This window comes from Phallusia mammillata, chromosome 2, assembly GCF_965637545.1.
Source record: "Phallusia mammillata chromosome 2, kaPhaMamm4.hap1.1, whole genome shotgun sequence".
Taxonomy (NCBI): domain Eukaryota; kingdom Metazoa; phylum Chordata; class Ascidiacea; order Phlebobranchia; family Ascidiidae; genus Phallusia; species Phallusia mammillata.
Window position 1 is genome coordinate 28,247,388 of NC_137253.1, and position 24,766 is coordinate 28,272,153.

Sequence of the window (24,766 nt, forward strand, 5' to 3'; positions counted from 1 at the left end):
ATTCATCATTTCACAAATGCTAAAAATGCTCGTTAATTACAATTTAAAGTGATTTAGCTAACCAAAATATGAGTTGACAGGTAAAAATAAAGTTTGTACACTGCAATGCAAAGACACACTCCGTCGCCAACGTATATAACGACACGAATAGGAAAGAGCCTACTTGGCTTGTCACAGCCTGGTACACCGAAAATAGAGCCACGCGATAAACTTAAGCACGACAACAGGTTGTCTGATAAACTTAGATGCTATGTTTTCCACCCACAGGTAAATTTGTGGCCTACACTTGTTACGTACAAGTGTCAGTAAACATGTCTTGGTAACAAACACAGAACTATTCACATTTTAGGCCTCATACGCGATAAAGAAAGTGCTTGATAAAATAGGACGGGTTGCATTACTTTTTTTGCTGCTAACGGTCGCTGTTAATTTTTTCGTATATCCCGTTAAATCATATAGGCTACAGCAGATACAAATTAGCGTATGCTATATCAATACGATCATTTTAATCATTTCAAAGGAAAAATATATTCTCCCATACAGTCGTTAGAAGCAAATAAATGTTTTAAAACGGTTTTGACATTTATTGAGACTGTCTTCGAGGTTTGTCAGCGGATGACATGCAAAACAACTATACTGGTTGTATGGATGTATGTAGTAGGCGATTTACCCCTGCCAGAACTGCGTTCATTTTGAACTGTGATGTAATGATAAATAATCGGTACTACATCATTTTCTTGGGACCACCAATCAGCAGAACCCAAACTGTTCAAATATGAACGAACATCTAAGTGCAATTCTATGACAAAAAAGTTCACAAACTTTATTCGCTGTTACCTATGTTCAAACTAGTGATTCGGCCGAATACGCTGTTTGTTTGTTTTCCATCATTTTAGCCGTTACAGTACATCATAAATGAACTAATTGTTGTATTCATAAAATACGAACCACATTGTCTGCAAACTATTACAAGTTCAGTAAGCTTTACTTGTTGCAAAAGTGATTTTGGTTTGTCATAATTGAGTTCACTCGCATCGACAACACAAGGTTCAGTTAAGAATATCCATAGAAAAGAGGATTTTACGTTCGGCAGAAAGTTATTCGGCGTTGTGACCGAAAACTCGGTCTCGGCCCGAACCTTTCTTCGCCAGTTCGGTGCGTCACCAGTTCAAACCTTTTTCTCACACTTGATCATACCTACTGACTGTCGTTTCAGCAGATCTTTTAGAAGTACTATTGCTGCAATTTAAAACTTCAGACAAAAACAGTAAACCTTCTGGCGAAATAAGCACATCTCTTTGGCTTTAGCAGTACTTAATCATGTGACGACAAAGTGACGTGTTAGTACGAAAGACGGGTTCCTCATTGCCAAAATGCTACATATTCACAACTAATGAAAGTGAAACAAGTTTCCCAAGTGGGTTTATTGTGTAGTTGTATATCGAACATATTTTGACAGAATATATACCGGAGTACAGAATTCTCTTTACAGGATACCCTTTTTCATATTGGCCCACCACAGTATTTTGATAAAATTTCAATGTCATGTATCGTACAATAGTTTGAGAAGTTCCTATGTTTCCGTTTTTGTTTAGTATCTTTGCTCTCTTCTAGCCAAAAATGTTCAGCATAACTAATATTCCAAAAAACATATCAGTAATTAACCGATTTAAAATAATGATGTAAAAAGCGAAAGTGAATTTGACATAACTTTAGAATAGCTAAAAAGTTTTTTTATCACAGACAGTTACACATACACAATTAACCTATACACATACAATTACAAGTATATATCTTTAAATAGCGAAATAACAGTGGATTCAAAAACTTTAAAATCACGTCTCTTGATTTGAGACAACAGACGTACACAATTAAAGTAAATTGCCAACATTTAGATAGGAACTATAGACAAGTAGTTAAATATATATCTATGTAACATAAGTGGTTAAGCCTTTAATCCTCAACAACGTGGCTAGAGCTAACAGTGGAAACTGCACTCGACTTTGTAGCTCTTGAAGATACCGCTGATCCAGACATTTTCACCATATTATCATCACTTGCCCGAATGGGATTCCACCAATAGTGGAACATGTCATCCCTCTTTACGCACGTGATGTAGAAGAGAAACACTCCCTGCAAAAAAACAAGTAACAGTTTTTAGTACGCTAACGTTACTGCTTTATAAAGACAGTGGCATATAACAATGTTGTGAAAAATAGATCTCACTGCACTAGGCCTTTTGAAGGTGTTGTACCGAATCAGCATGACTCGTGTTTTCGCCATAATGCAGTGAATCTCAACCGCGTCTCTCAGGGACGAATGCGGCTCGCACCAGAGCTCAGAAAACCACCGAAGAATGCTATTTTAGCTTTCAAGGTAATTCTTTAGTGATTTCTAAAGTCCCGTTTTTGCGGCTCCATACACACTTAAACAAACTACCATTTGGCCCAGACAATACAAGAGGTTGATAACAACTGCCATAATGCCTTCAATAGGTCTGACGTAATATGGTTTATATATGAGTATGTCGTTATCGTGATCTGCATTGACGCTTTGTGACTGATTCCAGTATTAAATTTATGTACAACATAAAAGCGTTTAGCAAAAATTTAAGGAAAGCAAGAAGTACTTGAGGTAAACCGCCTTTGTACTATTTCTGGTGGATTTAAAAATTCTTTACAAAAGCCATTCGCTGACAATGGGCCATAGATTAAATATCGAAAATCTGACAGTTTTTTAACCGTTGAAAAACAATGTAATTTGCAATACGAAACTGTGTTATACAAAAAACGTTCTGAACCAAGTGCGTTTAATGCAAACAATTCTAGTCGGATGACCATACTCAACTAAAAGCTTCGGTTGAGTAAATATCGTGATATGATGGTTCAAACTCACCAAGGATTTCTAAACATTGGAATTACTTTGTACCTGAAATGAATTGAACAATGCAAAAAGCCAGTTCATCACGGCGTTGTACGTTTGATCAGTCGTAAAAAGCATAAAGATCCCGAAAATCCATGTAATTCCGAGCGTGAAAGAAAGAATACAAGCCATAACTACTTGTTGAGATGTGGTAAAATTTTTAGCTGTAGAATTAATCTACAAAATACGTTCGTATTAGATAAAACCTTAATTTTCTCGACAAAATTCAATAATCGTTGACTAACAACAACAAAAAAGAATAGCTTGCTTCGAAAAACTTCACCTTCTTGCGTTTACAAAAGAGTTTAACCAAGACCAGCACAAGTATGACAATATTGTTGACCAACACCAGACCGACAATAAGCAAAAATCCAAAGTAAAGAGAGTAACCATGAAGCCAACACATGTTCTCTGCGCGGTAAGTTGATTCCAAGTATTCTGGATCATCTGCAAGCGACAGTTATTAAATAAACTTGGCAACCTCAAAGCATTGCGTGAAAAAAGGAACATACCTTTTACACACAAATCCTCGTTGAACTGTAGCTTGTCAAAATACAAGTGCGTTAAAGCTAGGTTTGTGCCAACGATCACCAGAGGAAAACAATAGGCAAAAATGCAGGCTTTGATCATGTAAGATTCACCAGAGACGTTAAACACCTGTAAAATATTTTAGTAGTACAAGGTTTTTTTTATTGCCCACTACCCAAAGACAATAAAAACACCTTAACAAGGGCTGTGTACAGTTTGTGGCTATATACAGCCATCCACATCCAGCTTGTCAAAAAGGTGTATTGCATAAGAGCAGTAAGAAATGTACAGGATTCAGAGTGTTCAACTCGCGAGACTCCAGATAAGAACACTACATAGGCCACAAGCAGGTTAATGCAAACGTGAAGTTGTATCTCATTCGGTCCTTGCCTCAACTGTGTTCTAAAATATATGTGAACAAAAAACGAGTTTACGAAATTGCAATTTATAATGTACAAAGTTTTATCAGCAAAATTTTCAGCAGGCAAAACGGCAAAATAAACTCAACGATTAGGCAAAAATACCAGTTTTAACTCTGATGCAGTAGGATACACACATAGGAAAGAGCCTACTTGTCTTGTAACGGCCTGGTATACCGAAAATAGAGCCACGCGCTAAAATAAATGACTTTGACAGGTTGCCTGATAATCTGGGATGCTATGTTTTCCACCCACAGGTAGATTGGTAAGCTGGTTACGTACTTGCGCCAGTAAACAGGTTTTGGTAACAACCAAAGATTCATTTGGTGTTGGCTTAAAATATAATAAGAAGTAAATCGCAGTTTCGTTTGTTTGAGTACAGATAATATTTGAACGTTCATACGCGAGAAACAAAGTCTTTACCAAAACACCATTCCCCAAAAACTTGAAGCATGGGGTGCGTAATCTCTTGGCTACTATAGTCAGTCACAAAGAAATAGTTTTTCTCATTATAGCCCAACATTATATGCCCAATTGTTCCTAAAATGACAAACTATCGTCTACCTCAGGGGTGGCCAACCAGCGGTTCGCGCCTGGTTTTATGCGGCTCTTAAGTTGTTGTCGAAGTTTGGGGCCATTGTGTATATTTTGGTTAGTATGTGGCGATCTGGTACAAAAATCGTTAAATTTAAAGTAAAGCTTTAACAATTTTGCTTTTGAAGAAACTTATTATCGGTATGGCCACAAACCTTGCCTTAAAACTGCAACTTTATTTGGCAAATGGCTTGATTATGATGGCATATATTTAATTGTAAACAATAAATGGTTGCTCATTGTTGCGTACAATGCGAGTGAGACACAAAGCAACAGCAATATTTACAACAAATGTGCAAATGCGTTCCAAAATAAATAATGCTTCAATCCGTTGTTTTTCGGGTTATGACGAACGTTATATTTTATCGGCAGTTTGTCTTGGGTTTGAATTGAGCGATTGTTGGTGGTAAAAGCATTAATAACGTCGCAATGAATTTAGTTTCGCCACTTTGCACTTGGGGCATAGCGCGTTAGGTGTTTAGGGCGCATGCGCGTTAGATGAAAAAAACCGCAAGTTTTTTCAGCAGGGAAAATATTTTAAATAAACATTTTTTGTCAAGGTAGCCTTCAAATTGGCAGTGAAAAAAGATATTAGCAATTCACCAGAAATGAATCTCACCGCACGTTATTTATAGAATGAGAAAAAGGGTGATTTTAATTTATATGTTTTTGTTTGATGGATTCGTTGAAATGGGGTTTTTGTGTGAGTGTAAGTGTTTGCACTGACCATTTATTGTTGAAAATGACTGGTCTGTACGAGTCAAATTGTGTCATTATTATGTTGTTGTGCGACATTTAGAATATATATGGCTAAGCACAGGTCTCTGTGTGTGAGCAAGGGACGAGTCATTTAACAAATGTGCTTATGTGTATAATGTGGCTCTTTGTGGTAACACAAAAAAATATGACTCTTAGGATTTGACCGATTGGCCACCCCTGATCTACCTTATCCGCACCCTTACTTTAATGACAATCCAAAGCCAGAAAATTGCTACGGCTAACCCTTATGACAAATATGTTTTTCCATACTGTCGGTTGAATCAAAATGGACGTTTTGGCCCATATAATGGGGTGACAAAATGTGTAAATAGGAAAGAGCTATACTAGATGTGACGTCATGCAGAGCAACTACTGAGTTAGTTACATGCATGAATGTAGGATAACCCTGAAAGAATAGCATTTCCTGCAACATAAAGTTGTAAGTTCGATCACTGATGTATAATGATAAATTACAATATCATGTCATATGAACCACCAACAAGCATAACCTAAATTGTTCAAATAATAACGAAAAAATAATGCAATTCTATGACAAAAGTTTAAACTTTATCGCTGTTACTTATGTCCAAACCTTTTTCTCGCACTTAATCTAACTTGCTGACTGTCGTTTCAGCAGATTTGTTAAAGAAGTGTTATTGCTTCCGGTAATTACACATATTCCAATTTTACACCTTATTTGAAGAACTTCACACAAAAACAGTAAACCTATAAATATTCTGGCAAAAGAAGCGAACACCACCTTGGCTTTGGCAGTCCTTAAATCATTGATGACGAAGTGTTAGTACATTGACACCTTCCTTAAAGTCAAAATGCTACATATTAACATCTGAAGAAAATGATAGCAGACCCCAAAGTCGGTTTATTGTGTAGTTGTACATTGAACACATTTTGACAGAATATATACCGGTGAACCCAATTCTCCTTACCGGATACCTTTACTTTCACTTTAGCCCACCAGAGTTAGTTTAATTAGATGAAATTCCATGTCAGCCGTATTCTATAATAGTTTGAACAGTTTCTGTGCTTCGTTTTGTTTGGTATCTTTGCTATCTTCTAGCCAATACAAAGCAAGATTCTAAATTTTGTTATTTACTGAGCTTATTACATAAAACATATTAGTGATCGTCGTCCGACCCAAAAACTGATCAAAAAACGAAAGTGAATTTTGAATGACTGTAAGAGCTAAGAAGTTTTTTATAAAAAACTTTAATTACACATACACAATTAACCAATACACACAGAATTTCATTGTTCTAAGTTAAAGAGTTAAGTAAAGGTGCATTTAAAAACAATTCAAATCGCAGCTCTAGATTTGAGACAAAGAATACATACACAATTTAAGTAAATAACTTTTAGATGGGTATTAACTATTCACAAATGTTTACATATATAAATTTAACATATATGGTAAAGCCTTCAGGCTTCAACAACGTGACTAGAGCTGACAGCGGAAACTGCACTCGACTTTGTAGCCCCTGAAGAAACGGCTGATGCAGACCTTTTCACCATATCATCATCACTTTCTCTGCGGCCACCAAGTCTTGCCCGAATGGGATCCCACCAAAAGTGAAACATGTCACCTCTCTTTACGCACGTGATGTAGAAGAGAAACACTCCCTGTAACAAAACAAGCTTACAGTTTTTGTTCGGTAATGTTACTGCTTTATAAAGACAGTGGCACATAACAATTTGTGCAAAATATATCTTATTGCGCTAGGCCTTTTGCAGGTGTTGTACCGTACCAGACTTTAGAAAACCACCAAAGATCGCTTTTTTAGCTTTCCAGGTAATATTCGTTTTTTTGCGGCTCCTTATACACCAAAAAAAACTACCATTTGGCTCAGACAATACAAGAGATTGAGAACTACTGCTATAATCCCTTCAATAGGTCTGACGTAGTATAGTTTGTTAATGAGTATGTCGTCATCGTGATCTGCATTCACGCATTATGACTGATTCCAGTATTGAATTTAACTTCATAGTACAACATAAATAATTTAGCGAAAATTTAGGAAAAGCCAGAAGTAATCGAGGTAAACCGCCTTAATCCAGGTAAACGATTTTTGGTGTAATCAAAATTCTTTACAAAGGCCATTCGACGGGCAATGGGCCATAGATTAAATATCTTCACACAGAACAATCGACAACCCAACAGTTTTTTAACCGTTGGAAAACAATGAAATTTGCAATATGAAAATGTGTTATACAAAAAACGTTCGGAACCGTACTCAACTGAAAGCTTCGGTTGAGCAAATATCGTGATATTATTCAAACTCACCAAGGTACAACAACACGTGTTATTATTTCTAAACATTGGAACCAATTTGTACCTGAAATGAATTGAACAATGCGAAAAGCCAGTTCATGACGGCGTTGTAAGTTTGATCAGTAGCAAAAAGCAAAAAGATCCCGAAAATCCATGTAATTCCAAGCGTGAAAGAAAGAATACAAGCCATAACTACTTGCTGAGATGTTGTGAAATTTTTAGCTGTAGAATTAATCTAAAAAATATGTGTGTATTAGATAAACCCTTGTTTTTCGACTAAATTCAATACTCGTTGACAAACAACAACAACTAAAAAAAAGCTTGCTTCAAAAAACTTCACCTTCTTGCGTTTACAAAAGAGTTTAACCAAGACCAGCACAAGTATGACAATATTGTTGACCAACACCAGACCGACAATAAACAAAAATCCAAAGTAAAGAGAGTAACCATGAAGCCAACACATGTTCTCTGCACGGTAAGTTGATTCCAAGTATTTTGGATCATCTACAAGCGACAGTTATTCAATAAACTTGGCAACCTCAAAGCAATGCGTGAAAAAGAACACACCTTTCACACACAAATCCTCGTTGAATTGCAGCTTATCGAAATACAAGTGAGTCAAAGCTAGATTTATGCCAACCACCACTAGGGGAAAACCGTAGGCAAAAATGCAAGCTTTGATCATGTAAGATTTACTTGAGACGTTGAAAACCTGTAAATCAATTTAGTATGTGTTGGTAAAATTGCCCGCTAGAGTAAAGGACAATAAAAAGTAAACCTTAACGAAGGCTGTGTACAGTTTGTGGCTATAGACCGCCATCCACATCCAGCTTGTTAGAAATGTGTATTGCAGTAGAGACGTTATGAATGTACAAGCTTCAGGGTATTCAGCTCTTGAAACGCCAAATAGGAAAACTAAATAAGCCACAAGGAGGTTGATGCAAACATGAAGTTGAATCTGGTTTGGTCCCTTCTTTAATTGGGGTCTGAAAAGGTAAAAAAAAACTTTTTAGGTAATCGCGCATGGTAAAATCGTTAAGATTTACAGAAGATGATCTTTAATTAGCATTTTCCGACACGTTGAAACAATAAAGTCAGTCGTTTTTTCGTCTATTTAGGCCATTGTAACTCATATTTAAAAAAAAACTTTTGATAGTTTGCGTTTAAGAAAAATGCTTTAAATATGACGAAGACTTGGTAACAAACTTGTTCAGAAGATGAAGTATAATGATGACAAGAAATCCAAATACTGAAAATCCACATCCGACATCACTTACGATGGAAAGAACAACATCTTCAGGTACTTCAATCGTTGACTGTAAGTTAACAGTATGGAAACTGTTTGTTTTAAACTTTTCAGAAGTTATTTAATCAAAATTTTAACTTACAACTAAAAGTGCAAAGCTGGTCAAATGATCACATTTACACACTGGAGGATGAGCACTGTTGTCAAGGCAACATCCGTCTGTCTTCCAATCAGAAGCTTCTGGATCCCAATACGCACATTGCTGACGAACTTTTGTGACCTAGAAAAACGATAAAACGTTACATGTAACGCGACAGCAAGGTTTGTGCGGCCTTCAAATTATAGTTTATTAAATAACGGTTTATACATTAGTAGTAAGAAAAAGTTGCGGTGTACATGGAGCAACTACTCAATCGTTGTGTTTTAAGTTGATTGAACTTGTGACAAACAAAACGTAAGATACGCAATATTTTAACAGATCTTTTAAACGTTTTCGTGAATGACTTCAAAACTTGGAATCCGGGTTGTCAGGAGCTTGTATAATTCACCCAACCTTTAAATTTGTCGAAATAAACTTCTGTCCATATTTTGCCTTTTCGTTTCTATGCTTGATTGACACAGGTGGGTTCAGCCCAGTGAGCGAGGTGCCGTTGCCAACTTCTATAGTTACAACCTGCCAAAAAATTTGTTTTTGTGACACTGCTTTGTATACAAGACAAGTTCAACTCAATCAACTTCCAGGTATTGGTTACTGAAATTGTTATAATGGTATTTACAACATTTCCTATCAAGATCACCGCCGCATATTGAATAATTTAGTTGTAAATGTGGTTAAAAATCGATTTGTGTTTTACTAACATACATTTTCCAAAACCGACATTTAAAAACGTAAAAGTATCTCACAAATTCTGGATTCTTGCTTGAAGGGAACAAAATACTTCCTTTGTGCAGCACAAAAACTGTTTTCAACTTTTGTCCATTCATCTGGCTTTGTGCCTGGGACACAACCGAACCTGGTATGGAAGCGTTGATTGGGACCACACTCTCAACATTGTTAACTTCTGGTGCAAACCATAATTCACTTGGTTCAATCTTGACAGATTGCTCAACAACCTGTACCCGGCGAAAAACAACAACATTAAGACTACCAAGCAATGTAGCCACGACTATTTGTTTTAATTGCTTTTATTTTGGTTATTTTGTGAGATGCATGTAAAAAAGTTTTTGAGACTTGTTTTTAAACGGCATAAGCAATCTCACCTCAACTGAAACAGATTTAGTTTTTACTTCTATAGATGAACCAGTCTCGTTATCAAGTGTTACGTGGTGGGCAAAGAAGTTGAGAATTTGAATAATATTTTTTCTCATCCTTTGCCCATCTTCCGGGGTAACTTTTGCGTTTTCTGACATCATTTCCAGTGATTCAGTAAGGGATGAAGTAATCGTGACAATGTTAACCAAGGTAGCCATTGTAACCTGTATAACAGTGGCCAAATCAAAAATGAAAACATCGAAAAAAGCATTTGGTATAGGGTTCCCGATCAAGTTTTTTTGCACAGAAGTTAAAGTAAATTAGTTTTTAAGTCCATATACAACAATTTAACTTTCTGTATCAAATCATTCAGTTACTTTTGGAGCAATTCGCAATCGACCCTAAAAGTTATTGGTCTTCGAGTTGCATATTTCGTCAAGCAAATTATTTTAGTTATGTTTACCTCAACAACAGCGTGCGCAATTGAGTCAATAACATCGAGTGTATCTTCGACATCGGTCAAGTTTAAAGCTAAACCTGATGTTATAATTTGAAGAGAACTGGCCACCGCGTCAACACCTTTTATCGTGATGTTGGAATCAGATGTATTGATCTGTGGGGCACAAATAAATACCTTTCACATCTCAGTTTAAACTTGCGAAACTGGTGACAAAACGTAACATCAGTGATTATTCTATTACAGTGTAGTTAGGAAACAATTGTTTCCAAATTCATCTTCTTTCCTTGCTTTATGATGTGAAGTATACGATGTGCTTAATATTGATGTATTTCTAAACTTGATGCGTTTTACCCATTCATGTTGATGCAAGTTGGCTTAAGAAGCAAAAAATGAAAGAATTGCGAGAAGTGAGTTGTTTGTTTAATTCAGGCTGTGGTTGTAGCTTGAGTTAGGTATTATCAGCTGTTGTTATAACATGATCATGTAATTTTTCAAATAAGCTTCAAAACGTTTGAAAGAGTTTTTTTTTCAACTGTTTGAATGATGCAGTCAAGAGGTTGGTTACCAATAGGTCCGTAATAGTTGTTTCACATTTGGCCACAGAGAAGCTATCAAGGTCGAAGTTGGAAGTGTGGAGCAATCCATCAGGTGTTTGCTTGACGTATGGAATGCAACGTAACGATGCATGCGAAGAACCTGAAAATAAACAGATCGTCGTTAAACAAATTATTACAAGTTTCTTAACATTTTGATCTGACCTTTTGTGCAGACTTCCTCGGAATAACTTAACTTGTTGACTGAAACTTCAGGGAATACAAAGCCTCCAAACGAAAGGCTCTTGCAAGAAGCTACACACGAATGCAAAAAAAAATGCATTATTAAGACAGATTTTTAACAAGAGCACTTAATAGGTCAACGTTAATACGTACTTGTTCGTGGTACTCCTTGCAAAATGCTGTCAGTGATTTGGTTTGATTCAAAATATTCTTGATACATTGTCAAGAACACGTTTGCAGGTTGGAATTCACTAAACTGAACCAAGTACCTGAAAGGTTACATCAAAAGTACAGCAGGTGAACAGTGTTGAATTAACCATTAGGCAAAGTAGGCACGTGCCTACAGGCCAGTCAAAAATGCAGGCCACTTTACAACATCGATCTTTGTGACAATGATTTGGCAACACCAATAATTCTATTTTTTAGTTGGCACCCTGATTTTCGGGTCACTTATAAAATGTGCCTACAGGCCAGGAGACCCTTAATCCAGCACTGAAGGTGAATATTTTTTTTCTACTACCATATAACTTTATACGCGTCTCATATAACTGTTAAACAATTTGACCACAAGTTCATTGACTAAATATAAAATAACGAAAACAAAACAAATTAAAAACTGTAACACATGTAGAAACTACCCAAAACAATGCCATTTAGAATCCAATATCGTGCATTATAAGCCACAATACCTGACATTAGAGGTATTTGAAATACTTTGAACAATAACGGTTTGAACATCAACATTTCCTGATTGAAATATTTGAAGCAGGATTTCCATTAATGTTATTGAGAGATTTCCACCATCAAACTGGTCAAGGTTGACATTTTGCGCAAATTCGTGAAGAACAAAACCTTCAGGACCAACTACAAACATAGAGTATTAATAAAAAAGTTATTCCATGCATGGAACAAAATTTCATCCAAAAGGCAATATAAGGAAAAACATACAGGGTATAGCTGCATCTGTATGATACAATAATGTTGTATTATTTTGTACGAAAAAAAATAGATTTTGAAAATTTACTGATCCAATTAAAAAAAGTCAAAAACAGACATAAACCAAATCAAGTCTAATAGTTTAAACACATGAAAATTAACAAACAAAGAGTTATAATCCACATTTACATACCAATCTTTTGGCATGGCTTGTGATCAACATACACACCAATTTGGAAACAAAAAATGTTGTGATCACTATACATACCAATGTTTTCACATTGAGGGCTAGTTGTCCATTCTCCACAAATCTGACAAGTTACTGTTGCAGATCCATCAATTTTATACCCAGCATTACAAGTGTATGTGACAACATTGTTGGTTATTGGAGTGTATGGTCCAGAAATTGGTGCAAAACTTTCCATGTTGCTAATGCTGGAAGGATTTGGACAAACTACAAAAAAAAACAATTTTTAACACAATTTCTAGCAGCTGTTTGTTTTGAAATCAATTAACCTGTGCCTTGAAAATGTTGCAATCAATATACATACCAATTTGTTGACATTTTGGGCTAGTTGTCCACTCTCCACTGTTCTGACAAGTTATTGTTGCAGAACCTTCAATTTTATACCCAGCATTACAAGTGTATGTGACAACATTGTTGGTTATTGGAGTGTATGGTCCAGAATTTGGTGCAAAACTTCCCATGTTGCTAATACTGGAAGGATTTGGACAAACTACAAACAACAAATTATACATGATTTCTTAAAGCATTTTGTTTCATTCACCAGTGAACACTGCAATGGAAATGTTGCAATCAATATACATACCAATTTGTTGACATTGAGGGGTAGTTGTCCATTCTCCACTGTTCTGACAAGATATTATTGCAGATCCATCAATTTTGTACCCAGCATTACAAGTGTATGTGACAACATTGTTGGTTATTGGAGTGTATGGTCCAGAATTTGGTGTAAAACTTGCCATGTTGCTAATGCTGGAAGGATTTGGACAAACTACAAACAACAAATTATCAGACAATTTTTGGCAGCTGTTTATTTTGAAATCAATTAACCTGAGCTTCAAAAATGTTACAATCACTATACATACCAATTTGTTCACATTGAGGGCTAGTTGTCCATTCTCCACTGTTCTGACAAGTTATTGATGCAGATCCCTCAATTTTATACCAAGCATCACAAATGTATGTGACAACATTGTTGGTTATTGGAGTGTATGGTCCAGAATTTGGTGTAAAACTTGCCATGTTGCTAATGCTGGAAGGATTTGGACAAACTACAAACAACAAATTACGACATGATTTCTTGCAGTCATTTGTTTTAATTTATGATTAACCATTGCCATGAAAATGCTACAATTACTATATGATACATACCAATTTGTTGACATTGAGGAGTAGTTGTCCACTCTCCACTGTTCTGACACGTTATTGTTGCAGATCCATCTATTTTATACCCAGCATCACAAGTGTATGTGACAACATTGTTGGATATTGGAGTGTATGGTCCAGAATTTGGTGCAAAACTTTCCATGTTGCTAATGCTGGAAGGATTTGGACAAACTACAAAAAAACAAACAATTTCTAGCAGCTGTTTGTGTTGAAATCAATTAACCTGTGCCTTGAAAATGTTGCAATCAATATACATACCAATTTGTTGACATTTTGGGCTAGTTGTCCACTCTCCACTGTTCTCACAAGTTATTGTTGCAGAACCTTCAATTTTATACCCAGCATTACAAGTGTATGTGACAACATTGTTGGTTATTGGAGTGTATGGTCCAGAATTTGGTGTGAAACTTGCCATGTTGCTAATGCTGGAAGGATTTGGACAAACTACAAACAACAAATTATACATGATTTCTTACAGCATTTTGTTTTATTCACCAGTGAACCACTGCAATGGAAATGTTGCAATCAATATGCATACCAATTTGTTCACATTGAGGGCTAGTTGTCCATGCTCCACTGTCCTGACAAGTTATTGTTGCAGATCCATCAATTTTATACCCAGCATCACAAGTGTATGTGACAACATTGTTGGTTATTGGAGTGTATGGTCCAGAATTCGGTGTAAAACTTGCCATGTTGCTAATGCTGGCAGGATTTGGACAAACTACAAACAACAAATTATGACATGATTTTTTGCAGTCATTTGTTTTCATTTACGATTAACCATTGCCATGAAATGTTACAATTAATATATGATACATACCAATTTGTTCACATTGAGGGGTAGTTGTCCATTCCCCACTGTTCTGACAAGATACTGTTGCAAATCCATTAGTTTCATAACCAGCATTACAAGTGTATGTGACAACATTTTTGGTTATTGGTGTGTATGGTCCAGAATTTGGTGTGAAACTTGCCATGTTGCTAATACTGGAAGGATTTGGACAAACTACAAACAACAATTTATACATGATTTCTTAAAGCATTTTGTTTCATTCACCAGTGAACACTACAATGGAAATGTTGCAATCAATATACATACCAATTTGTTGACATTGAGGGGTAGTTGTCCATTCTCCACTGTTCTGACAAGATATTGTTGCAGATCCATCAATTTTATACCCAGCATTACAAGTGTATGTGACAACATTGTTGGTTATTGGAGTGTATGGTCCAGAATTTGGTGTAAAACTTGCCATGTTGCTAATGCTGGACGGATTTGGACAAACTACAAACAACAAATTATAAGACAATTTTTGGCAGCTGTTTATTTTGAAATCAATTAACCTGAGCTTCAAAAATGTTACAATCACTGTACATACCAATTTGTTCACATTGAGGGCTAGTTGTCCATTCTCCACTGTTCTGACAAGTTATTGTTGCAGATCCATCAATTTTATACCCCGCATCACAAGTGTATGTGACAACATTGTTGGTTATTGGAGTGTATGGTCCAGAATTTGGTGTAAAACTTGCCATGTTCCTAGTGCTGGAAGGATTTGGACAAACTACAAACAACAAATTATACATGATTTCTTACAGTAATTTGTTTTATTCACCAGTGAACACTGCAATGAAAATGTTGCAATCAATATACATACCAATTTGTTGACATTGAGGGCTAGTTGTCCATTCTCCACTGTTTTGACAAGTTATTGTTGCAGATCCATCAATTTTATACCCAGCATTACAAGTGTATGTGACAACATTGTTGGTTATTGGAGTGTATGGTCCAGAATTTGGTGTGAAACTTGCCATGTTACTAATGCTGGAGGGATTTGGACAAACTAAAAACAACAAATTATAAGACAATTTTTGGCAGCAGTTTATTTTGAAATCAATTAACCTGAGCTTCAAAAATGTTACAATCACTATACATACCAATTTGTTCACATTGAGGGCTAGTTGTCCATTCCCCACTGTTCTGACAAGATATTGTTGCAAATCCATTAGTTTCATAACCAGCATTACAAGTGTATGTGACCACATTGTTGGTTATTGGAGTGTATGGTCCAGAATTTGGTGTGAAACTTGCCATGTTGCTAATACTGGAGGGATTTGGACAAACTACAAACAACAATTTATAAGACAATTTTTGGCAGCTGTTTATTTTGAAATCAATTAACCTGTGCCTTAAAAATGTTACAAACACTATACATACCACTTTGTTCACATTGAGGGCTTGTTGTCCATTCTCCACTGTTCTGACAAGTTATTGTTGCAGATCCATCAATTTTATATCCAGCATCACAAGTGTATGTGACAAGATTGTTGGTTATTGGAGTGTATGGCCCAGAATTTGGTGTAAAACTTGCCATGTTGCTAATGCTGGAAGGATTTGAACAAACTACAAACAACAATTCATACATGATTTCTTACAGTCATTTCTTTTATTTAACAGTGAACCACTGCAATGGAAATGATGCAATCAATATACATACCAATTGGTTCACATTGAGGGCTAGTTGACCATTCTCCACTGTTCTGACAAGTTATTGTTGCAGATCCATCAATTTTGTATCCAGCATTACAAGTGTATGTGACAACATTGTTGGTTATTGGAGTGTATGGTCCAGAATTTGGTGTAAAACTTGCCATGTTGCTAATGCTGGAAGGATTTGGACAAACTACAAACAATAATTTATACAACAATTTTTGGCAGCTGTTTATTTTGAAATCAATTAACCTGTGCCTTAAAAATGTTACAAACACGATACATACCAATTTGTTCACATTGAGGGCTTGTTGTCCATTCTCCACTGTTCTCACAAGTTATTGTTGCAGATCCATCAATTTTATACCCAGCAATACAAGTGTATGTGACAAGATTGTTGGTTATTGGAGTGTATGGTCCAGAATTTGGTGTAAAACTTGCCATGTTGCTAATGCTGGAAGGATTTGGACAAACTACAAACAACAAATTACGACATGATTTTTTGCAGTCATTAGTTTTCATTTAGGATTAACCATTGCCATGAAATGTTACAATTAATATATGATACATACCAATTTGTTGACATTGAGGGGTAGTTGTCCATTCCCCACTGTTCTGACACGATATTGTTGCAAATCCATTAGTTTCATAACCAGCATTACAAGTGTATGTGACCACATTGCTGGTTATTGGAGTGTATGGTCCAGAATTTGGAGTGAAACGTGCCATGTTGCTAATACTGGAAGGATTTGGACAAACTACAAACCACAATTTATAAGACAATTTTTGGCAGCTGTTTATTTTGAAATCAATTAACCTGTGCCTTAAAAATGTTGCAAACACTATACATACCAATTTGTTCACATTGAGGGCTAGTTGTCCATTCTCCACTGTTCTGACAAGTTATTGTTGCAATTCCATCAATTTTATACCCAGCATTACAAGTGTATGTGACAACATTGTTGGTTATTGGAGTGTATGGTCCAGAATTTGGTGTAAAACTTGCCATGTTGCTAATGCTGGAAGGATTTGGACAAACTATAAACAACAAATTATGACATGATTTTTTGCAGTCATTAGTATTCATTTAGGATTAACCATTGCCATGAAATGTTACAATTAATATATCATACATACCAATTTGTTGACATTGAGGGGTAGTTGTCCATTCCCCACTGTTCTGACACGATATTGTTGCAAATCCATTAGTTTCATAACCAGCATTACAAGTGTATGTGACCACATTGTTGGTTATTGGAGTGTATGGTCCAGAATTTGGTGTGAAACTTGCCATGTTGCTAATACTGGAAGGATTTGGACAAACTACAAACCACAATTTATAAGACAATTTTTGGCAGCTGTTTATTTTGAAATCAATTAACCTGTGCCTTAAAAATGTTGCAAACACTATACATACCAATTTGTTCACATTGAGGGCTAGTTGTCCATTCTCCACTGTTCTGACAAGTTATTGTTGCAATTCCATCAATTTTATACCCAGCATTACAAGTGTATGTGACAACATTGTTGGTTATTGGAGTGTATGGTCCAGAATTTGGTGTAAAACTTGCCATGTTGCTAATGCTGGAAGGATTTGGACAAACTACAAACAACAATTCATACATGATTTCTTACAGTCGTTTGTTTTATTTAACAGTGAACCACTGCAATGGAAATGATGCAATCAATATACATACCAATTTGTTCACATTGAGGACTAGTTGACCAATCTCCACTGTTCTGACAAGTTATTGTTGCAGATCCATCAATTTTGTATCCAGCATTACAAGTGTATGTGACAACATTGTTGGTTATTGGAGTGTATGGTCCAGAATTTGGTGTGAAACTTGCCATGTTGCTAATACTGGAAGGATTTGGACAAACTACAAACAACAATTTATACAACAATTTTTGGCAGCTGTTTATTTTGAAATCAATTAACCTGTGTCTTAAAAATGTAACAAACACTATACATACCAATTTGTTCACATTGAGGGCTAGCTGTCCATTCTCCACTGTTCTGACAAGTTATTGTTGCAGATCCATCAATTTTATACCCAGCATTACAAGTGTATGTGACAACATTGTTGGTTATTGGAGTGTATGGTCCAGAATTTGGTGTAAAACTTGCCATGTTGCTAATGCTGGAAGGATTTGGACAAACTACAAACAACAATTCATAACATGATTTGATGCAGTCAATTGTTTCATTTAACAGTGAACCACTGCAATGGAAATGATGCAATCAATATACTTACCAATTTGTTCACATTGAGGGCTAGTTGACCATTCTCCACTGTTCTGACAAGTTATTGTTGCAGATCCATCAATTTTGTATCCAGCATTACAAGTGTATGTGACAACATTGTTGGTTATTGGAGTGTATGGTCCAGAATTTGGTGTGAAACTTGCCATGTTGCTAATACTGGAGGGATTTGGACAAACTACAAACAACAATTTATAAGACAATTTTTGGCAGCTGTTTATTTTGAAATCAATTAACCTGTGCCTTAAAAATGTTACAAACACTATACATACCACTTTGTTCACATTGAGGGCTTGTTGTCCATTCTCCACTGTTCTGACAAGTTATTGTTGCAGATCCATCAATTTTATATCCAGCATCACAAGTGTATGTGACAAGATTGTTGGTTATTGGAGTGTATGGCCCAGAATTTGGTGTAAAACTTGCCATGTTGCTAATGCTGGAAGGATTTGGACAAACTACAAACAACAATTCATACATGATTTCTTACAGTCATTTGTTTTATTTAACAGTGAACCACTGCAATGGAAATGATGCAATCAATATACATACCAATTGGTTCACATTGAGGGCTAGTTGACCATTCTCCACTGTTCTGACAAGTTATTGTTGCAGATCCATCAATTTTGTATCCAGCATTACAAGTGTATGTGACAACATTGTTGGTTATTGGAGTGTATGGTCCAGAATTTGGTGTGAAACTTGCCATGTTGCTAATGCTGGAAGGATTTGGACAAACTACAAACAATAATTTATACAACAATTTTTGGCAGCTGTTTATTTTGAAATCAATTAACCTGTGCCTTAAAAATGTTGCAAACACGATACATACCAATTGGTTCACATTGAGGGCTTGTTGTCCATTCTCCACTGTTCTGACAAGTTATTGTTGCAGATCCATCAATTTTATACCCAGCAATACAAGTGTATGTGACAAGATTGTTGGTTATTGGAGTGTATGGTCCAGAATTTGGTGTAAAACTTGCCATGTTGCTAATGCTGGAAGGATTTGGACAAACTACAAACAACAAATTATGACATGATTTTTTGCAGTCATTAGTTTTCATTTAGGATTAACCATTGCCATGAAATGTTACAATTAATATATGATACATACCAATTTGTTGACATTGAGGGGTAGTTGTCCATTCCCCACTGTTCTGACACGATATTGTTGCAAATCCATTAGTTTCATAACCAGCATTACAAGTGTATGTGACCACATTGTTGGTTATTGGAGTGTATGGTCCAGAATTTGGTGTGAAACTTGCCATGTTGCTAATACTGGAAGGATTTGGACAAACTACAAACCACAATTTATAAGACAATTTTTGGCAGCTGTTTATTTTGAAATCAATTAACCTGTGCCTTAAAAATGTTGCAAACACTATACATACCAATTTGTTCACATTGAGGGCTAGTTGTCCATTCTCCACTGTTCTGACAAGTTATTGTTGCAATTCCATCAATTTTATACCCAGCATTACAAGTGTATGTGACAACATTGTTGGTTATTGGAGTGTATGGTCCAGAATTTGGTGTAAAACTTGCCATGTTGCTAATGCTGGAAGGATTTGGACAAACTACAAACAACAATTCATACATGATTTCTTACAGTCGTTTGTTTTATTTAACAGTGAACCACTGCAATGGAAATGATGCAATCAATATACATACCAATTTGTTCACATTGAGGGCTAGTTGACCAATCTCCACTGTTCTGACAAGTTATTGTTGCAGATCCATCAATTTTGTATCCAGCATTACAAGTGTATGTGACAACATTGTTGGTTATTGGAGTGTATGGTCCAGAATTTGGTGTGAAACTTGCCATGTTGCTAATACTGGAAGGATTTGGACAAACTACAAACAACAATTTATACAACAATTTTTGGCAGCTGTTTATTTTGAAATCAATTAACCTGTGTCTTAAAAATGTAACAAACACTATACATACCAATTTGTTCACATTGAGGGCTAGCTGTCCATTCTCCACTGTTCTGACAAGTTATTGTTGCAGATCCATCAATTTTGTATCCAGCATTACAAGTGTATGTGACAACATTGTTGGTTATTGGAGTGTATGGCCCAGAATTTGGTGTGAAACTTGCCATGTTGCTAATACTGGAAGGATTTGGACAAACTACAAACCACAATTTATAAGACAATTTTTGGCAGCTGTTTATTTTGAAATCAATTAACCTGTGCCTTAAAAATGTTGCAAACACTATACATACCAATTTGTTCACATTGAGGGCTAGTTGTCCATTCTCCACTGTTCTGACAAGTTATTGTTGCAATTCCATCAATTTTATACCCAGCATTACAAGTGTATGTGACAACATTGTTGGTTATTGGAGTGTATGGTCCAGAATTTGGTGTAAAACTTGCCATGTTGCTAATGCTGGAAGGATTTGGACAAACTACAAACAACAATTCATACATGATTTCTTACAGTCGTTTGTTTTATTTAACAGTGAACCACTGCAATGGAAATGATGCAATCAATATACATACCAATTTGTTCACATTGAGGGCTAGTTGACCATTCTCCACTGTTCTGACAAGTTATTGTTGCAGATCCATCAATTTTGTATCCAGCATTACAAGTGTATGTGACAACATTGTTGGTTATTGGAGTGTATGGTCCAGAATTTGGTGTGAAACTTGCCATGTTGCTAATACTGGAAGGATTTGGACAAACTACAAACAACAATTTATACAACATTTTTGGCAGCTGTTTATTTTGAAATCAATTAACCTGTGTCTTAAAAATGTAACAAACACTATACATACCAATTTGTTCACATTGAGGGCTAGCTGTCCATTCTCCACTGTTCTGACAAGTTATTGTTGCAGATCCATCAATTTTATACCCAGCATTACAAGTGTATGTGACAACATTGTTGGTTATTGGAGTGTATGGTCCAGAATTTGGTGTAAAACTTGCCATGTTGCTAATGCTGGAAGGATTTGGACAAACTACAAACAACAATTTATAACATGATTTCATGCAGTCAATTGTTTCATTTAACAGTGAACCACTGCAATGGAAATGATGCAATCAATATACTTACCAATTTGTTCACATTGAGGGCTAGTTGACCATTCTCCACTGTTCTGACAAGTTATTGTTGCAGATCCATCAATTTTGTATCCAGCATTACAAGTGTATGTGACAACATTGTTGGTTATTGGAGTGTATGGTCCAGAATTGGGTGTGAAACTTGCCATGCTGCTAATGCTGGAAGGATTTGGACAAACTACAAACAACAAATTATACAACAATTTTTGGCAGCTGTTTATTTTGAAATCAATCAAATTGTGTCTTAAAAATGTAACAAACACTATACATACCAATTTGTTCACATTGAGGGCTAGTTGTCCATTCTCCACTGTTCAGACAAGTTATTGATGCAGATCCGTCAATTTTATACCCAGCATCACAAGTGTATGTGACAACATTGTTGGTTATTGGAGTGTATGGTCCAGAATTTGGTGTGAAACTTGCCATGTTGCTAATACTGGAAGGATTTGGACAAACTACAAACAACAATTTATAAGACAATTTTTGGCAGCTGTTTATTTTGAAATCAATTAACCTGTGCCTTAAAAATGTTACAAACACGATACATACCAGTTTGTTCACATTGAGGGCTTGTTGACCATTCTCCACTGTTCTGACAAGTTATTGTTGCAGATCCATCAATTTTATACCCAGCATTACAAGTGTATGTGACAAGATTGTTGGTTATTGGAGTGTATGGTCCAGAATTTGGTGTAAAACTTGCCATGTTGCTAATGCTGGAAGGATTTGGACAAACTACAAACAACAAATTATACATGATTTCTTACAGTCGTTTGTTTTATTTAACAGTGAACCACTGCAATGGAAATGATGCAATCAATATACATACCAATTTGTTCACATTGAGGGCTAGTTGACCATTCTCCACTGTTCTGACAAGTTATTGTTGCATATCCATCAATTTTATACCCAGCATTACAAGTGTATGTGACAACATTGTTGGTTATTGGAGTGTATGGTCCAGAATTTGGTGTGAAACTTGCCATGTTGCTAATACTGGAAGGATTTGGACAAACTACAAACAACAATTTATAAGACAATTTTTGGCAGCTGTTTATTTTGAAATCAATTAACCTGTGCCTTAAAAATGTTACAAACACGATACATACCAATTTGTTCACATTGAGGGCTTGTTGTCCATTCTCCACTGTTCTGACAAGTTATTGTTGCAGATCCATCAATTTTATACCCAGCATTACAAGTGTATGTGACAACATTGTTGGTTATTGGAGTGTATGGTCCAGAATTTGGTGTGAAACTTGCCATGTTGCTAATACTGGAAGGATTTGGACAAACTACAAACAACAATTTATAAGACAATTTTTGGCAGCTGTTTATTTTGAAATCAATTAACCTGTGCCTTAAAAATGTTACAAACACGATACATACCAATTTGTTCACATTGAGGGCTTGTTGTCCATTCTCCACTGTTCTGACAAGTTATTGTTGCAGATCCATCAATTTTATACCCAGCATTACAAGTGTATGTGACAACATTGTTGGTTATTGGAGTGTATTGCCCAGAATTTGGTGTAAAACTTGCCATGTTGCTAATGCTGGAAGGATTTGGACAAACTACAAACAACAAATTATGACATGATTTTTTGCAGTCATTTGTTTTCATTTACGATTAACCATTGCCATGAAATGTTACAATTAATATATCATACATACCAATTTGTTGACATTGAGGTGTAGTTGTCCATTCCCCACTGTTCTGACACGATATTGTTGCAAATCCATTAGTTTCATAACCAGCATTACAAGTGTATGTGACCACATTGTTGGTTATTGGAGTGTATGGTCCAGAATTTGGTGTGAAACTTGCCATGTTGCTAATACTGGAAGGATTTGGACAAACTACAAACAACAATTTATAAGACAATTTTTGGCAGCTGTTTATTTTGAAACAATTAACCTGTGCCTTAAAATTGTTACAAACACAATACATACCAATTTGTTCACATTGAGGGCTAGTTGTCCATTCTCCACTGTTCTGACAAGTTATTGTTGCAGATCCATCAATTTTATACCCAGCATTACAAGTGTATGTGACAACATTGTTGGTTATTGGAGTGTATGGTCCAGAATTTGGTGTAAAACTTGCCATGTTGCTAATGCTGGAAGGATTTGGACAAACTACAAACAACAATTTATAACATGATTTCATGCAGTCAATTGTTTTAATTTACAAATAATCATTGAAATAAAAATGTTATGTTCCACATACATACCAATCTGTTCACATTGAGGGCTAGTTGTCCATTCTCCACTGTTCTGACAAGTTATTGTTGCAGATCCATCAATTTTATACCCAGCATTACAAGTGTATGTGACAACATTGTTGGTTATTGGAGTGTATGGTCCAGAATTTGGTGTAAAACTTGCCATGTTGCTAATACTGGAAGGATTTGGACAAACTACAAACAACAAATTATGACATGATTTTTTGCAGTCATTTGTTTTCATTTACGATTAACCATTGCCATGAAATGTTACAATTAATATATGATACATACCAATCTGTTGACATTGAGGGGTAGTTGTCCATTCCCCACTGTTCTGACACGATATTGTTGCAAATCCATTAGTTTCATAACCAGCATTACAAGTGTATGTGACCACATTGTTGGTTATTGGAGTGTATGGTCCAGAATTTGGTGTGAAACTTGCCATGTTGCTAATACTGGAAGGATTTGAACAAACTACAAACAACAATTTATAAGACAATTTTTGGCAGCTGTTTATTTTGAAATCAATTAACCTGTGCCTTAAAAATGTAACAAACATGATACATACCAATTTGTTCACATTGAGGGCTAGTTGTCCATTCTCCACTGTTCTGACAAGTTATTGTTGCAGATCCATCAATTTTATACCCAGCATTACAAGTGTATGTGACAAGATTGTTGGTTATTGGAGTGTATGGCCCAGAATTTGGTGTAAAACTTGCCATGTTGCTAATGCTGGAAGGATTTGAACAAACTACAAACAACAAATTATGACATGATTTCATGCAGTCAATTGTTTTGTTTAACAGTGAACCACTGCAATGGAAATGATGTAATCAATATACATACCAATTTGTTCACATTGAGGGCTAGTTGACCATTCTCCACTGTTCTGACAAGTTATTGTTGCATATCCATCAATTTTATACCCAGCATTACAAGTGTATGTGACAACATTGTTGGTTATTGGAGTGTATGGTCCAGAATTTGGTGTGAAACTTGCCATGTTGCTAATACTGGAAGGATTTGGACAAACTACAAACAACAATTTATACAACAATTTTTGGCAGCTGTTTATTTTGAAATCAATTAACCTG

The 24,766-nt window shown here is 35.8% G+C and overlaps 8 protein-coding genes across 8 annotated transcripts; all 8 read right to left on the minus strand.

The window, feature by feature from the left end:
• Positions 1 to 1,945: 1,945 nt before the first annotated feature.
• Positions 1,946 to 3,829, minus strand: LOC145214859 (adhesion G-protein coupled receptor G2-like). Its single transcript, XM_080083467.1, has 5 exons — positions 3,645 to 3,829; positions 3,435 to 3,579; positions 3,206 to 3,369; positions 2,929 to 3,099; positions 1,946 to 2,133 (listed from the first exon to the last, which is right to left on the minus strand). The coding sequence occupies exons 1-5, from the start codon at positions 3,717 to 3,719 to the stop codon at positions 1,954 to 1,956; spliced, it is 735 nt and encodes a 244-aa protein (XP_079939593.1). The 5' UTR covers positions 3,720 to 3,829; the 3' UTR covers positions 1,946 to 1,953.
• Positions 3,830 to 6,106: 2,277 nt separating this feature from the next.
• On the minus strand, positions 6,107 to 13,190 carry LOC145214856 (uncharacterized). Its single transcript, XM_080083466.1, has 18 exons — positions 13,010 to 13,190; positions 12,731 to 12,916; positions 12,448 to 12,633; positions 11,933 to 12,107; positions 11,397 to 11,512; positions 11,226 to 11,315; positions 11,033 to 11,163; positions 10,471 to 10,620; positions 10,016 to 10,231; positions 9,659 to 9,868; positions 9,309 to 9,428; positions 8,898 to 9,035; positions 8,716 to 8,825; positions 8,288 to 8,495; positions 8,077 to 8,221; positions 7,850 to 8,013; positions 7,574 to 7,744; positions 6,107 to 6,860 (listed from the first exon to the last, which is right to left on the minus strand). Exons 1-18 carry the CDS (start codon positions 13,164 to 13,166, stop codon positions 6,660 to 6,662), a joined length of 2,874 nt encoding a protein of 957 aa, XP_079939592.1. The 5' UTR covers positions 13,167 to 13,190; the 3' UTR covers positions 6,107 to 6,659.
• A 119-nt stretch (positions 13,191 to 13,309) lies between these two features.
• Positions 13,310 to 14,029, minus strand: LOC145213237 (beta-2-glycoprotein 1-like). Its single transcript, XM_080081468.1, has 3 exons — positions 13,849 to 14,029; positions 13,576 to 13,761; positions 13,310 to 13,332 (listed from the first exon to the last, which is right to left on the minus strand). The coding sequence occupies exons 1-3, from the start codon at positions 14,003 to 14,005 to the stop codon at positions 13,310 to 13,312; spliced, it is 366 nt and encodes a 121-aa protein (XP_079937594.1). The 5' UTR covers positions 14,006 to 14,029.
• A 52-nt stretch (positions 14,030 to 14,081) lies between these two features.
• On the minus strand, positions 14,082 to 15,129 carry LOC145213238 (beta-2-glycoprotein 1-like). Its single transcript, XM_080081470.1, has 4 exons — positions 14,973 to 15,129; positions 14,693 to 14,878; positions 14,414 to 14,599; positions 14,082 to 14,314 (listed from the first exon to the last, which is right to left on the minus strand). Exons 1-4 carry the CDS (start codon positions 15,127 to 15,129, stop codon positions 14,082 to 14,084), a joined length of 762 nt encoding a protein of 253 aa, XP_079937596.1.
• A 72-nt stretch (positions 15,130 to 15,201) lies between these two features.
• LOC145213239 (beta-2-glycoprotein 1-like) lies at positions 15,202 to 15,992 on the minus strand. Its single transcript, XM_080081471.1, has 3 exons — positions 15,812 to 15,992; positions 15,532 to 15,717; positions 15,202 to 15,218 (listed from the first exon to the last, which is right to left on the minus strand). The coding sequence occupies exons 1-3, from the start codon at positions 15,966 to 15,968 to the stop codon at positions 15,202 to 15,204; spliced, it is 360 nt and encodes a 119-aa protein (XP_079937597.1). The 5' UTR covers positions 15,969 to 15,992.
• A 339-nt stretch (positions 15,993 to 16,331) lies between these two features.
• Positions 16,332 to 18,803, minus strand: LOC145213240 (C4b-binding protein alpha chain-like). Its single transcript, XM_080081472.1, has 7 exons — positions 18,623 to 18,803; positions 18,343 to 18,528; positions 18,062 to 18,247; positions 17,782 to 17,967; positions 17,222 to 17,407; positions 16,657 to 16,842; positions 16,332 to 16,342 (listed from the first exon to the last, which is right to left on the minus strand). Exons 1-7 carry the CDS (start codon positions 18,777 to 18,779, stop codon positions 16,332 to 16,334), a joined length of 1,098 nt encoding a protein of 365 aa, XP_079937598.1. The 5' UTR covers positions 18,780 to 18,803.
• Positions 18,804 to 19,190: 387 nt separating this feature from the next.
• LOC145213241 (beta-2-glycoprotein 1-like) lies at positions 19,191 to 20,466 on the minus strand. Its single transcript, XM_080081473.1, has 4 exons — positions 20,308 to 20,466; positions 20,028 to 20,213; positions 19,468 to 19,653; positions 19,191 to 19,225 (listed from the first exon to the last, which is right to left on the minus strand). Exons 1-4 carry the CDS (start codon positions 20,462 to 20,464, stop codon positions 19,191 to 19,193), a joined length of 564 nt encoding a protein of 187 aa, XP_079937599.1. The 5' UTR covers positions 20,465 to 20,466.
• Positions 20,467 to 20,607: 141 nt separating this feature from the next.
• On the minus strand, positions 20,608 to 24,394 carry LOC145213242 (P-selectin-like). Its single transcript, XM_080081474.1, has 9 exons — positions 24,238 to 24,394; positions 23,958 to 24,143; positions 22,828 to 23,013; positions 21,988 to 22,173; positions 21,708 to 21,893; positions 21,428 to 21,613; positions 21,147 to 21,332; positions 20,868 to 21,053; positions 20,608 to 20,630 (listed from the first exon to the last, which is right to left on the minus strand). Exons 1-9 carry the CDS (start codon positions 24,392 to 24,394, stop codon positions 20,608 to 20,610), a joined length of 1,482 nt encoding a protein of 493 aa, XP_079937600.1.
• Between the last annotated feature and the right edge of the window lie 372 nt (positions 24,395 to 24,766).

Bases quoted from the DNA above. Each gene is read 5' to 3' on its own strand.
- LOC145214859 (XM_080083467.1), bottom strand. From the start codon at position 3,719: ATGCAATACACCTTTTTGACAAGCTGGATGTGGATGGCTGTATATAGC. The intron at 3,580-3,644 runs GTGTTTTTATTG...AATATTTTACAG, and splicing joins TGTACACAGCCCTTGTTAAG to GTGTTTAACGTCTCTGGTGA. The intron at 3,100-3,205 runs GTGAAGTTTTTC...CGTATTTTGTAG, and splicing joins TCTTTTGTAAACGCAAGAAG to ATTAATTCTACAGCTAAAAA.
- LOC145214856 (XM_080083466.1), bottom strand. From the start codon at position 13,166: ATGGCAAGTTTTACACCAAATTCTGGACCATACACTCCAATAACCAAC. The intron at 8,826-8,897 runs GTAAGTTAAAAT...GTTAACTTACAG, and splicing joins CCAGCTTTGCACTTTTAGTT to TCAACGATTGAAGTACCTGA. The intron at 8,222-8,287 runs GTTTACTTTTTA...ATTGATTTACAG, and splicing joins TGTACACAGCCTTCGTTAAG to GTTTTCAACGTCTCAAGTAA.
- LOC145213237 (XM_080081468.1), bottom strand. From the start codon at position 14,005: ATGGCAAGTTTCACACCAAATTCTGGACCATACACTCCAATAACCAAC. The intron at 13,762-13,848 runs GTATGTATATTG...GTTTTTTTGTAG, and splicing joins CCCAAAATGTCAACAAATTG to TTTGTCCAAATCCTTCCAGC. The intron at 13,333-13,575 runs GTATGTATCATA...ATAACTTGTCAG, and splicing joins TCCTCAATGTCAACAAATTG to AACAGTGGAGAATGGACAAC.
- LOC145213238 (XM_080081470.1), bottom strand. From the start codon at position 15,129: ATGGCAAGTTTTACACCAAATTCTGGACCATACACTCCAATAACCAAC. The intron at 14,879-14,972 runs GTATGTACAGTG...TGTTGTTTGTAG, and splicing joins CCCTCAATGTGAACAAATTG to TTTGTCCAAATCCGTCCAGC. The intron at 14,600-14,692 runs GTATGTATATTG...TGTTGTTTGTAG, and splicing joins CCCTCAATGTCAACAAATTG to TTTGTCCAAATCCTTCCAGT.
- LOC145213239 (XM_080081471.1), bottom strand. From the start codon at position 15,968: ATGGCAAGTTTTACACCAAATTCTGGGCCATACACTCCAATAACCAAC. The intron at 15,718-15,811 runs GTATGTATAGTG...TGTTGTTTGTAG, and splicing joins CCCTCAATGTGAACAAAGTG to TTTGTCCAAATCCCTCCAGT.
- LOC145213240 (XM_080081472.1), bottom strand. From the start codon at position 18,779: ATGGCAAGTTTTACACCAAATTCTGGGCCATACACTCCAATAACCAAC. The intron at 17,968-18,061 runs GTATGTATAGTG...TGTTGTTTGTAG, and splicing joins CCCTCAATGTGAACAAATTG to TTTGTCCAAATCCTTCCAGT. The intron at 17,408-17,781 runs GTATGTATATTG...TGTGGTTTGTAG, and splicing joins TCCTCAATGTGAACAAATTG to TTTGTCCAAATCCTTCCAGT.
- LOC145213241 (XM_080081473.1), bottom strand. From the start codon at position 20,464: ATGGCAAGTTTCACACCAAATTCTGGGCCATACACTCCAATAACCAAC. The intron at 20,214-20,307 runs GTATGTATAGTG...TGTTGTTTGTAG, and splicing joins CCCTCAATGTGAACAAATTG to TTTGTCCAAATCCTTCCAGT. The intron at 19,226-19,467 runs GTATGTATCATA...ATAACTTGTCAG, and splicing joins CCCTCAATGTCAACAAATTG to AACAGTGGAGAATGGACAAC.
- LOC145213242 (XM_080081474.1), bottom strand. From the start codon at position 24,394: ATGGCAAGTTTTACACCAAATTCTGGGCCATACACTCCAATAACCAAC. The intron at 24,144-24,237 runs GTATGTATCATG...TGTTGTTTGTAG, and splicing joins CCCTCAATGTGAACAAATTG to TTTGTTCAAATCCTTCCAGT. The intron at 21,054-21,146 runs GTATGTATAGTG...TGTTGTTTGTAG, and splicing joins CCCTCAATGTGAACAAATTG to TTTGTCCAAATCCTTCCAGT.